The 14,221-nt window shown below is 32.6% G+C and overlaps 2 protein-coding genes across 2 annotated transcripts; both read right to left on the bottom strand.

Annotated features, from left to right (window-relative positions):
- Positions 1-647: 647 nt before the first annotated feature.
- On the bottom strand, positions 648-1,535 carry LOC114405347 (arp2/3 complex-activating protein rickA-like). The gene has a single exon (XM_028367924.1). The coding sequence runs from the start codon at positions 1,533-1,535 to the stop codon at positions 648-650; it is 888 nt and encodes a 295-aa protein (XP_028223725.1).
- A 4,765-nt stretch (positions 1,536-6,300) lies between these two features.
- LOC114407826 lies at positions 6,301-8,074 on the bottom strand. The gene is made up of 4 exons (XM_028371086.1): positions 7,756-8,074; positions 7,403-7,666; positions 6,991-7,150; positions 6,301-6,721 (listed from the first exon to the last, which is right to left on the bottom strand). The coding sequence occupies exons 1-4, from the start codon at positions 7,969-7,971 to the stop codon at positions 6,543-6,545; spliced, it is 819 nt and encodes a 272-aa protein (XP_028226887.1). The 5' UTR covers positions 7,972-8,074; the 3' UTR covers positions 6,301-6,542.
- Between the last annotated feature and the right edge of the window lie 6,147 nt (positions 8,075-14,221).

The raw sequence follows: 14,221 nt of genomic DNA, 5'->3' as shown, positions 1-14,221 counted from the left end.
AGTTCTTAAATTTTGTAGAGATTTATATCGGGTGCTTATTATTTGTTATTGTGTTACTTTTTTCGTCGTCTCAAATATGACTTAAGTATTTTTTGCATAAAGAAAAAAAAGTTATCAACTAGCATGCAGCTTGCAAAGGGTTGAATTAGGTAGCAATTTAATTGACTTAACTCGACTATCTTTCTTAGTCAAGTTATATATTGTTTTCAAAGGCTTCAGCATCGTTTTCCATAAGGAGAGATTGAAAAATAGTTGAAAAGGTAAGGAAATAATATGCTCGGAACGAAAGACCAAAAGACCAGAATGGAAAAAGTGCTATATTTGAGTGAAATACATAAAGTGGAACACGAGATAATTTTTAGAAATGTGTTGTTAACACAACATTATAGAGATACAAATTTATTGAAAAAGAGCACTGTGTGAATTAACAAATAACAAAGGATCACCACACAACCCCTTGGTATGTTCAGAATCTCTTTCCATACAAACATAGATAGATATTTATTATAGTATTTTCCAACCAAGGGCAGTGAAGAGCACAGGCACAAGAATTAGAATCATTCCATGCCCCCAAGTTGGCCACTCCACCTATTTTTATTTTCTCCAACAAAATATAGCCAGAAAACAGAAAAGAAGCAACACTAGTACTATATATGTTTGGAATCAGCGTGTTCCTTGAGATGGAAACCTTCCCCGGATGGTTTCTTGGAAAGAGAGAGGCGCACTCCGGGGTCGTGGTGGGAGCATGAAGCGTGGTACAGCAGCGAGTTGTTCACACACTGCACGTTGCTGTTCATGTACGCAGACATCGGAAACGAAGAAGAACTCGTACCTTTCTGATTCTTATCCTTCTTGTTCACAGTCCCTTCCTCGGCACTCGAACCCTCGGATTCAACCCCGTCAACGTTGATGTTGGAATTCCCCTTCTTGTGAAGGTACTTTGGATCGTGTTTCTTCGGGGACTGGATGAGTTCCATGTACGCTCCTCTGTTTTCCCCTGCAATGGTTATGACTCTCATGCCGGACTCCTCAGACTCCGAGAGCTTCCGGTGAACAACCTTCTCCTTGGATTCACTTTCTTTGACGCTGTCGTGTTTTCCGTGACGGGCATTGTGCCAGGGCTTGGGCCTGGGGTCGATGGTTTTCTGGACTAGCACGGTTTTGGGCTCGGGCTGGTCGGGTATCATGGTCTCGCTCCTCGACTGGGAAGGTGTGAGGGCGAGAGGAGAGGGGGGAGGTGAGGTGTTTGGAGAGTGAGAGGGACTTGGCAAGGGAACACGGGTAATGTTTTTATTCTCTGGGGAAGTAGGGAGTGAAGAAGAGGAGAATCTGTTATGTTGAGAAGAAGGGTGTTCTTGAGGCTGGGGAGCTGGTTGAGTTGGCTGAATCTGTGGTGATGATGGTGCTGAAGCAGTTCTAAATGCTGGCAGGCGTGGCTCTTGGGCAGGGGCAGGTGCAGGGGGTGGGGGTGGGGGTGGGCTAGACCGAATTGAGGCTAAGCGAAACCATGGACGAACTGGGGGTGGGTTAGCCATGTCTTTTAGTTTTAGCTAAGGAAATAATAATAATAATGTTATTTATAGAGCCATCGGAAATGTGAATAATACTATAACAACTTGTTGAAACAAACAAAAAGTGAATTCTGATCAATAGCATAAAGAGAAAAACAAAGCATCCGATTCAATAAGCACTTCCAGCTGACACAAGCTCACAAAGTAAGCTTGGTATCCAACCGTTACGGCTACCATGACATTCATTTTTACTGTCTTGCTAGTGACTTTGCTTGCTGGAGCAGTGAGAGAGCGATGCTCTATAATACCTTCTTCCTTTACCTCATTTTCTTTCTTTTCAAGATGCTTCATGCGGTTTCCTTTACCGAACGTGGCAATGGGGCCAACCATGGAAACTAACCTATTTCAGTGATCCAGAAGTAAAGAACCTATATATATTTATATAAACCAGACGTTGATCCTTCGTACGTCTATTTGAAGTCATTCTGTTTCTTTATTGCTCACTGTTTATGGAGATGACTTTTTCTTTCTTCTTCTTTAATTAACCTTCGTTCAGAATGCTTTTAGCCTTCAATTTAGTACGTACTATTATTCTTTAGGATCATTTTTTTTGTTGTTGTTAAACTTTCTTTAGGATAGTTGTTATTAATATTATACATCCCATTTTTGGATTTAGATAGTGGAAGAATGATACAGATAAAAAGAAGAACAAATGAGACGTATAAATAGTGGTTTAGTGTAAAAGAAGAAAAGAAAAAATTTAAAGAAATGAAAATTATTCTCGATATAAACGCGGCTTTTATTTGTTTAAAGTTGAACTTAGCAAATATATACCACTATTATGTTCGTGAAACATATGGAAATCACCAATGAGTGGTGGAAGTTTAAATTTCTTAAATTGGGACAGAAGAACCCAAGAATTTTTTCTTATATTATGCTTGCATACCTACTTCTTTTGTTCACCAAAATATAAGAAAGTGAAAGATTAGTCTTTGAGATACTAAAATTTATTCAAAGTTTTTTTTTATTTCTTAACAATTTTTTTATAGGCCCGAGTTAATAATAAAACAGGATAACATTATCTATCAATAATGTCATTGGTATGTATTTATAGTTTTGATGTCATTTTAAAATTGAAGAAATAAATGTTTTCATAAATATACAATGCAAATATTATACTGCATTATCTATTTATCTTAAATAGAAACCAATAAACACAGAAATAACAATATTAAACTCTATTCTAAAAAAACAATATTCAACTCTTTCCAACTTGCCTAATAGATTGTCCTGATCATTATACTGATATATCAAATATTTAGTCAATATTATTTTTATTTACGATTCTTAAAAGAAGAAATTAATAGGGAAGTAAGCGTGTGGTGCGATTAATCTCATAAAGCTCCACTCTCCATATATAAATCAGGTCGTTTTATATTATGGCCTCTTGGGTTGTTAGCCATCTGTATTGGGTAGGCTTAAGGCTTGGGATATATTCTCCCAGTAGCTGTTATATGTCCCTGCTTGCATGGGTTTGTTTCGCTCTTTTGTTGCTTTGGTAGGTTTGTCTATATACTCCTTTGCCGGGTTAGAGCCCTCACTGTGCTCTGCCCAGGTTTTTTTCCGTTTATTAATATATTTTTTGCCGACAAAAAAAATTGTCTAGTTTAATTTAATTAATATTCATTAGTTTTTTTATCTCTAAAAATTAAAAACATGTACCAAGGAGTTTATAACAACACACTATGATCAACCTAGTTATATCCTTAATTAAGATTCTTTAGTTTGAATTATAAGAATGTAGCTATGTTAAAAATTTTGAAAAAAACTTTCTTGTGTGTAATAATCCTAATGGACTCCAGTGATCCTATAAAAAAAACCTGAAGGTATAACTTTGCTGAACTTGCTTATTTTTCGATCGATGTTATTAATCATTGTTCTTTCTCTTTGATCGCGGTCATGACAAGGGTATGTAAGAGAAAAGAAAAATATAAAAAAAATAAAAAAATGTTGATAGGGTGTTAGTTTAAGATTATCTAAATATCATTGCTCTTTTAGAAAATATAGTAAGCTTCGGTCCATTTTTAAAACGTGAGAGTAAAAAGAACAAAGAAATAAAAAAAAAAGCAACAAATGTGATAAGTTTTGCCAAAAAAATGAAAGAGTTAAAAAATGAGGTGGAAAAAAAATAAATTCAAAGGGAAATCAATGTATAATAATAATTACTCACATTTTTATATGGTCATCTTCGAATCTGTTACGGATTGGGCTAGGACCCAACAGAATAACAACTCTCCCAAGTTCAGATATTGTGGAGATTCAAAGTTACGAGTGTTGCCCGAAATTAACTTTAGTAACAAAATAGTAACCTAGACATGAGATTAACAACTCACATCTATGCTAGGAATAAAGTGATTTTAAAACAGGATATATAATTACTCACAAGAGGTCTTAAGCCTTACACTAAAGTTATTCTAAAAGAGTGATAGAGCCAACCCAATTTCAACCTTTATATAACACTAATGTCATTCTAACAGGTGCGTATCTTGTCATTCTAATAAGATTATTAACTTTTACCAAGTACCCTACCCATTATTCTCTAGAGCGTCTCAAGTCTCAACCATGCCAAAATCTTGGCAATTTCAGAAAAAACGCAGACGTTAATCTTGTAGCATACTAAGACAAGTGAACAATCTACTTCAGATCAGTGATCAATCCACCTAATATCTACCATCAATCCATTCCAAATTTATCATCCACATTCATTTATTTAGATAGATCAGTCCATTTCAGATTTGACATACACATTTATTACGGACAGATCAGTTTTCAACTGCTGGTTTTAAATCAACAATTCAACATACGAATGAATCTCAACTTATGCTATTGATTTTTTTTGGGTGCAAACTTATGCTATTGATACCCATCGAGAAAAACAATCATCAATGTGATCTTCGTCACTCAAGTTGCCCGAATAGGTATAGGAAGGCAAAAACGTGGGTGACAATCTTTTCAGTTTATAGATCTAGAGAGCTGTCGGGTTCAAGTGGAAACCACTCGTGGACATGACAAGGTGCTAACATATATTTGAGAGTTTTTGTTTCTCAAATAAATAAATAATCCATAAATAATTCGCGAAACAGATGCTTTCAAACTATAAACAAAGTAATTAAAACTCTTAACTTCTTTAAAAATATTAATGTTATTGTATTAGTTGTTTATATTTTTTTACTATCAAAGTTCAAAAATATAAAACGGTCATCAAATTTATCATTTTGTGTCACTATGTTAATCTTTTATTCATGATATTTTAATTTTTAATAAACAACTTAATTAAAAAATTAATAATATTGATACACTAATCTTTAAAAGATTAATTAAAAAGTTCCTGTACAAATAAAGAAACTTATGCAATAAAAGAAAAACTGATATGTACCTCAAATTAGAAGGTCACGAAGAAATTCTTATGTCCTCTTCAAATATGAGAAATATTTTAGTTGGTATTGTTAAAACTAAAGCCCCTTAACAGACACGCTAATTATAAAATAACTCTCTATCAGAAACACACATATTTATAAAATAACCTTTAATTTTGTTAAATAAATCAATCTTTCCTTTAATATTTTTAATATTTTATCTGTATTTAAAAGCACAGTTGCAAAATGTAAGATGCTAATAATATTATATATTTTCAGCACATTTCATACACACGTGGTGATGAGAAAATCAATTTAAATTTTTAAATATTATTTCAAGTGAGTAAATTTAATATATAATAATTAAAAAGTGAAAGATTGTGGCTCTAGGTCTAGATGTGATAATTTCCAAAGAAAGAAGCCTCCAAGATTTTTTTGGATTGCATACAATACTCCTCCTGATTTAAACGTTTACAACAATCTCCTCTATAGAAATATAATGTAATGTAATGTTTTTTAAATAATTAAAAGATTAGTGAAATATACAAAAAAAAATGTTAGTATAATACTTTTTAAGTATAGAAATAGAAAAAAAAAAGAATAATGTTGTGTGTAATTTGAAAAAAAAAAAGATGTGAGGATAATTTACTCTAATTTCTAAAGGAGGTGACTCTTGGAATTGTGAGAAACAATCAATTGATGTTTATTCAAAGATTCATAAGAAATCATTCACTATAATATAACTAGAGTCTAGATGTTATTGATATGAAAAAAATCATCCAAGGATCAGCATACAAGTGAGACGGGTTGTATAATGGGAAGAAGGTTTTCTCAAGTTTCTTAAAAACTTTTGCAAATTGCAATAAAGAGGGCTTCTCAAAGTTGTGAAAAAACTTGTAATAAGAGTTATAAGATGGATGTGGTGAGTTTTCTTTTTGTCATGCAAGTGGACTTGGTGGTTGAAGGGAGAAAGAAAAAATGGAGAGATTGTGGGTTCAAATCTCTCCTACTAACAAAATTAATATCTAACATTTACAGATAAAAAAATTAATATTTATTGAGATATTTTTGTAAATATAGACAAAAAGGTGTCAAACTATATTAAATACATTTTTTTTGCTATTTTTTTTAAGTGTTATTTGTGTGTCTCACACCTTTGATTTGCATTCTCAATGTGAAAGGGGTTTTCCCCCAACATATATGATCAGGTGAAAGAAGTTGTAACAGCATAAATCCATATTTAGCGTATACTTAGACGTATTTCATCAGAAATATCTATCTAAAGTCAGGGTCCCTGCACCTCAGAAATTTGAAAATTTGCAACTTTTGCTAATTACTTCCAACACTATTTCTAAAATATTTCCAACCGAATAAGCAAGGTGCAAGACTACAAGCACTACCCATTCAATTGCAGAAGAATGCGAATGTAAGAAGTTCTTTATATGCCAACTTTTACACTAAAGAATGGTGTAATGCAATTATTCAATGCTTGTCTGGCACTTAATCATGGTACATATGGCTAAAGGAGAGTAGAAAATGTCAAAATTATTTGATGGTGCCAGAAAGCAAAATTGAAAGTAAAATACCAGGGAACTTACACTTTAGATTCTTACATTCAAGGCCATGTTGTGAACTCAAACACCTTAAACACAATGTCAATTCCAGTGGGAATCTGCCACACAAAGAGCAGAACGTTTACTGCATTCAGCGCGATGTGAAGATTTCTGGCTGTTTCATTTCCTTTTTGCATTGATGGTACCAGGGCTGCTGCCAGTGCCCATAAAACGGTAATAGCTGGAGGGCAAAAATTACACAACAATTATCAACTTTTTTTACCACCAATGCATATAATAAATAGTGCAAGCACTAATTGTATAAAGGATTTTTATACTATTATCCAATTATAAACTATCACAGTAAATTTATTATCTTATATAATAATTATTTTAAAAATGACAGTAACCATAATTTTTCTCATTGCAGTGGAGCGTAGAAATTAAACCGAGTTGTGTTATCTTTACCCTCTTTGTTTTTGGTTCATCAAATGCAAATTTAATCTTTACCTGCTCCTGCAAATAAATGTGGACCGGGAAAAAGCTTTCCTGTCCTAAACCATGTGTTGACTCCTCCACCAATTGACTCAAGCACCCCAAATCCTAGAAGTATGGATCCTGCATTGAAGTGTCTATCCTTATAGGAACCTTTGATCAGCTCTTTCCTTTCCTGAATATGAGTATCCAACAAATTAGATGCTTCATCGGGTTCAGAATTTAGCATTCCATGATTAGCTCCATGCATTTTACTGTTTTATTGGCTACCATTATAATCCAGCATCCAGAAATTAATGAAACAAGCACACACAGTGACATTGTCTAATTGTTCATGTAATGATATAAATCAGGGTCAGTTGCACAATTGGAAAAATATGTTTCATTAGAGAGACATGCATTGTTTCAATACACTTTGACTACCTACCTCTGTGAGTTGCTGTATTTGGAGTTCAACCGGTGATGGTGATGCTTCTTCCACTGGTTTCCCATCTGGGGTGACTGGGGTAGGTTTGACTTGTTTCTTGAGGTCATTAATATCATTCTGGATAGTCCTAACTCGCCGCCATTGCCACCCCAAATACCCTGCCCACAATGTATACAAGAAAAAAGAACCCATCACAATGGGGTGTATGAGAGCAAATGATCTTCCTTCCAATATCCCAAACTCTCCACCAACAGCAAGTGCATCCTGTGCCAATAACACGACACCCATCATCACCATCACAAAATCAAATCAAACAATGGGATGAGCTAGATAATGGATTTATGCTTGCTTGCCTTGGTTTCTAATAACAATGGAAATGTGATTGCCGAGAGGGAAAGAAAGGCAGGCTTGAGAGCATCGATGTTGTTAGGAGAAACAATATAATCTTTTGGGATATTTAATTTTGAATAGATGGAAGGAAGTGGAAAAAGTTTTGAGGTTGATGGGCGTGGCAGTAATGGCTTGTTAGGAAGGATTGGAAGCTTTAGAAGAGTGAGTGTGGCGGCCATATGAGTTCTCTGAGAGTGAAGGAGAAGAAATTGAGAGTAGCCTAATTAGTGCAAGACTGCCAGACAGGGTTGAGGTTCTACCCTGCAAAAGATAAGGAACTTGTGCCTAAGATGTTACTTCCCTCCACTGAGCTTTCTTTGTGGTTTGCATTGAATGTGTTGTCACTTTCTTCTAACCACTTTGTTATAAAAGAAAAGAAAAAAGTTCAACTATTTAAAATGTTATTTTCTAAAATGTTACTCCTACCAGTTGTGTGCAAAAACACAGAACTAGCCTGTTTGTGTCTATGCACAATTCAAACGAGTATTATTATTAAGTAAACAAGAGTTTAGTTCTGAAAGTCCTATTTGATTGGAAGTAAAAATTTTATGTTATGTGGTGTATTGAGGTGATTACTCTTTTATGTGTCAAAATAACTTTATCTTAAAACAAAAATGTCAAAACAACTTTTTAGATATAGGTACCAAAATATAAATTACTTTAATTTTACTCGTTTTTAATCAACTTAATTTTACAAAATCAAGATCATTTAAACTTATTAAAATGTTATTCTATGGGTACTTTATTACTTAAAATAAATAACTAAATTGATCTTAAAAAGATATATTGCCCATTATCATATAAATTTTTAAAATATATTTTAAATTAGTTAAAAAAATATTAGAAAATTCCAAAGGCTAATTTACCTGATGAATTACATATTGTGAAAACTTATGTAATAGGTTTTAAATTTTGAATACTAATATATATTTCCTATTCTACGATGTCAATAAGTATATTTTGAAAGATCATTTTTTAAAATAAAGAATTATTTTCATTGTTTGTTCTACAATAAATATATTTTACTGTCAACTTTTAATTTTTTTTATTTTTTATTCGCGATAATTATCATAAGTTAATATCGTTCCTCATATTTTCTGTAATCAATACCGAAAATATGAGCAAAGGTTATTAACATGCTAATTTCCTTTTCTGTGAACGCTATGATCCAAACTTAATGGAGCGAGGGAGTATCTCGGGTTAGGCCTTTGCTTCCTGCATTCAATTTTTTCTTCCTACACCCCCAAAAATTTTGATATCCCTAGCTTATTACCCTTTTCCCCTCTTATTTTCCCCATCTTCCTCTTCTATCTTTACACTTTCAAGTCACTCGCATTACCGCAACTAGGGCCTTGCACCACATTTGGTCATGGAAGCAATATCACAACTCATCTATCGCCGAATAAATCCATCCCCATGCGCCTCTTCTTCCTTGCGCTACCCGCACAGCCTCCTCCACATTAACGGAGGCGAAACCATAAACACCATGACCAAGGGTTAAAATCCAAAAGGGTCCTTCACGGCACCAAACTTGTCTTCGGTGACAAAAACAAGGGAATATGCCCTTTGAAGCTTTTTGCAGGCATTGAGAATTGCCGTGGACCACTTCGAAACTAGCCAAATTGAATGATGCTTCATGCATTTGAAATTGTAGTTCCCATTGCCCGTGCACCAAAGCCAACAACAACAAAATTGACCCTTTTGCACACCTAGGCTCCAAACCTATCCTGCTTTGCTTTTTCCAAAAAAAAGAATTGAATAGGCACCGAACTCAGACATGATGATGATGATGTCATGGTAGGTTCCAAGTGCCAACAAATAAACGAGAGTGAAATTGAGGATAACCCCCAACAACCAAGTTCGTTCAATCCAAAATTAGGCCTTGAAGCCTTGAAAAGAAGAACGCAACACAGCCCAGGTCACAGTGACGAGTGACATATGGGGATTGGGGAGTGTATTTGTCTGGGGTATTTTTAATAAAACCAAACAAAGGAGAGTGTATTAGCAAAGAGGGTGAGTGGAAATAACAATTCCAAGAACTTTTAGATTTGAAAAACGAGTGAATAGACAATTTAGTCCCTGAGATTGTATCCATTTTGTATATTAGTTCTTAACTTAATGTTAAATTTAAAATAGTCTCCATCTTTACATAAGTGTTGTAAAATAGTTCTTTCGTTAAATTTTAAAGTAACGCTATTAGTGAGGTCAATTTTAGTGTCACGTAGACTATCCAACGTGGCACTAAAGGATGACGTGGCATGGCACGTGGACGTGTCTCCTAAAAGATGTCACATCATTTAATGATAACAAAATGAGTAAATAGGCAATTTAGTCCTTGACTTTGTACCCCTGTTGCATATTAGTCCCTAACTTAATGAAAAATTTAAAATAGTCTCTATCTTTTGCATAAGTATTGCAAAATAGTCTCTATCTTTTGCATAAGTATTGCAAAATAATCCCTAACTTAAAAGATGTCAGAAATCGTGCTTAAAGTGTTCATGCATTGCAAAGGTTGTGTCTTGCACGATTTCTAGCGACGCAGATTCCTCCTTGGATTCTTTGTCATCTTTTGATTCCTCTAGTTTTTTCTCTTCTTCTTTCTTTTCTTCTTCCTCTGCTTTTTTCTCCTCCACTTTGTTTCCTCTGGTTTTTTCTCTTCCTATTTAGAAAACAAAAAAAAAAATCAGAACATACATTGATGGTAATTGAAGAAAAAAAAAAGAGGAAAAGAGAATGGTTATGCAGACCTCACCCATTGGTGTTGACGGATACAAAAATAAGGTTGTTGCTGTGGATTTTTGGTTTTTTTATTTGTGCAAGTGTGTGGGTTCTTTTTCGTATATATGCCTCAATTGGTTCAGAATCATCAGATTTGAAGAAGCCACTCATTTTATCATCATCAAATGACGTGGCACTAAAATTGACCTCACTAACAACGTTACTTTAAAATTTAACGGAAGGACTATTTTGCAACACTTATGCAAAAGATAGGAACTATTTTGAATTTTTCATTAAGTTAGGGACTAATATGCAACAGGGGTACAAAGTCAGGAACTAAATTGCCTATTTACTCAATTTGTTATCGTCAAATAATATGACATCTTTTAAGAGACACGTACATGTGTTATGCCACGTCATCCTTTAGTGTCACGTTGGATAGTTCATGTGACACTAAAATTGACCCCACTAACAACGTTACTTTAAAATTTAACGAAATGACTATTTTATAACAATTATGTAAAGATAAAGACTATTTTAAATTTAACATTAAATTAAAAGCTAATATGCAAAATGGATAGAATCTGAACAACTAAATTATCTATTCACTCTTTGAAAAACAAACAATGGACTGTGCGGGTTTTGAAAATAGCCCAAATCCGTTTTTGCAGGCTCCGCCCCTCACATACATTTGTCACCTCTCCTGATACAATGGTTTGCATTTAATGGGGTTTACTGTTGATTTCATGATTGAAATGATTTGCAGAATCTGAATCATACGTATCAACAAAAACAAGATTGAAGATTCCATGCCCCCGTGAACAAAACTGTGGTACGGACAGGAGATCAGGTACAATCCAAGTTTTATTTTCTGCTTTTCTGAACTGCTTAGGACAAAAGCACAAGCCAGACAGAAGCAGTTCAAAAAAGCATATGGCAATGGCATGATGCCTATCGGCAATTTCCAAGAGTCCAATCAAATAGTCAGTGGTTTCAATCTTATAAATGCTGTTTTTTATTTTTTATTATTTTACAGTATCATCTTAAAAATGCTATTAAACATAAAAAATGGGTGCTGGGGTCATGTGTGTGTTTATGCATGTTTTCCTCCACAAATAAAGTTGTTTAACCATTAAAAAATAATTTTTAAATCAAAATAAAGGTTATTATATGAGTAAAAAGATAAAACACGGTAGACTAAAAATAAATTAAGAACCTAAATTAAATTCTTCTATTATAGTAAAAATTAGCTACTATTCTTAAATCCTGTGACAGTAAAAGATTCATTAAAAAAAGTTTAAAACTCAAATTAAATATTTACATTAAAGATACATTAACAACAAGAAAAAGAGTATTTATAAGTCTATTATATTATGATAAATGTTAATTAGTGTCTTTAAGGCAATTAAGACAATGGTAAAGGAGTTGAAAGAAATTTTTTTTTATTAGAATATGAAAAAATTGTATTTTCTTATAATTTTAAAATATATTTTCATATAATTTTTAATAAAAAAAACTCTTAATTTTTTAAACATTGATTAACAATACCCTTACATTATAAGCCTTTCAACTTCTAACAAGCCGCAAAGTACTTTGAAATTAAACAAACCCAATAATATTAAATTCCAGGCTATTACATCCACAAATTGTTGGGTCACATAAACATAGAATTTGAATAGGAAGAGACGTGGCAAAGTTTAAATCAAAAGTATGATCAAGACTGGGCCTAATTTTGTTATACATTCTTAAGTTTGATTTGAGACAAATTTTGTTAAGTATTCCATGTCAATTACGGATATAGTAAAAAACAAAATTGTATCTTTTTTTTTTCTCTAATGAATTCTTATCTTATACTAATTATTCGGTTTTATATAATTAAATTAGATATTGATTTTTTTATGATATCAGGATTTATTTTAATAATTATTTATTGATCCTATCAGGTCACGTTAATATTGAGCTATCATCATTGTGTTTGTTATCTATTAATATTAAAATATTTGTATTTCTCTTATTTTTCCTTGTACTTCATGTTTATTATTAGTTTCTTTGAAGAAAGGTTGGTATTCAAACAATATACAGATGAAGAAGAATACTATTTTGGGGGTAAGTGAGTGTTTTTATGTTTAATAGCTATAGGGGATGTGGTTTTGAATTTAAAAGATATGTATGAGAAAGTTAGTGTAATTTTTCCTTGAATAAAAATATTGTAGTTAATTTTGTTAATAGCATTCGATTAATCCGTGACTCAATCAACCTACATGAGACTAGGAAGGAAGGATAAGCTAAAGGCATTAGCAAACTAAACGAGTCAACAAGTCCAAGTTAGCACCTTAATTTTCGTCATGCATGAAAGAGCTACATCGGTTTTCACTTCTCACTGCACCAAACCGATGCTATCAAATGCCAATCCCAAATCCTACTATGAAAGTTGCCTATCTGTGTGGAAAGCGAAAATCAAAATGGCACTCTCGGATTTTATATTACAATTTATGATATTCGTGTGCTGCTTACCAAGGGAATAAAGGAGTTCAAAATTAGGACAAGATGCCATCAGTTCCTACTTTAAGGTAGGACATTAACCCTTTTGACAAGATGTATTCCAATTTCTGTAATAGTGACTTTGGAAGCATTTTTCTGGGTGGCGTTAGTTGACTAAAAATCAATATAATTAAGGAGTAAGGAACATGGCCAATATAATTAAGTGCCCGAAACTAGATCTTTAATTGCACTCGTAAATTTAATTTAATTTAATATGTGAGTCTGTACTTATTTTAAAAAATCAGAATAAAAAATTTGAAAAAAAAACTTTTATTTTACCATCGATTTGTACTGATTTTTTACTTTATCATTTTTTTAAATTATCCAGATCTAACTTGATCATCTTCGATTTAACTGTTAAACTTAGTCTATTTTTTTTCATTTATGTTGATTATATATTTATTATGTTATACGTATATTTTTAAATTTTTTTATTATTTCATATGACTTTTTACACTTTATATATTTTTAAATTTATTAAAATGAAAAATAAAGATTATTTTTATCTTTTTAAAGTGAGTGAATCATGGAATTCATCCTTAAACGTGCAAAGTATTGATAAGTTAGTCTTTAATTAATGAAGAAAAAATATAAACAAAATTCTAAATATGCATTTCATTTGTAACATTAGTACAATCATGAATGGACATTAACATTAGTACTTGAAATATGAGTGTTTCAATTCAAATTGAAAAGACTCTTATGCTTAAGTGAAATATTTGCGGTAATACTCTCATGCTTTAAGTTAAAAATGAATCTCATTCAAAGTATAATTGTAATAAATGTGCATACTTTTTCATCTGGGATGGTGTTTGGGGTACATATATATAGGTATTATATCTTTGCTAAAATCAATGATGATTTATAATTGGCTAAAAAAAAACTATTTCAGAGTTCAGACCACTAATAGATAATAGATTTGCAAAAATAAATCCTTAACAGCGGCTGTGCCATAATCCCAAATGCCCAGTTGAAGGATTTTATTTCATTAATGACAGGTGAGCATATTATGGAGAAAATGGATAGTTCCTTTAAACAATAATTTCCTACTATACATATCAAAAGATACCAACAAATCAACAATTTAGGAGGTTATTTCTAATCAAAGTTTTGGTTTCAGCACTTAAGCGTAAATTTTACTGCTTAAAACACAGTGTAAATGACACAACG

This window comes from Glycine soja, chromosome 3, assembly GCF_004193775.1.
Source record: "Glycine soja cultivar W05 chromosome 3, ASM419377v2, whole genome shotgun sequence".
Taxonomy (NCBI): Eukaryota; Viridiplantae; Streptophyta; class Magnoliopsida; order Fabales; family Fabaceae; genus Glycine; species Glycine soja.
Note: the sequence above shows the minus strand (reverse complement) of the source record. Positions and strands in the feature narration are given on the sequence as shown.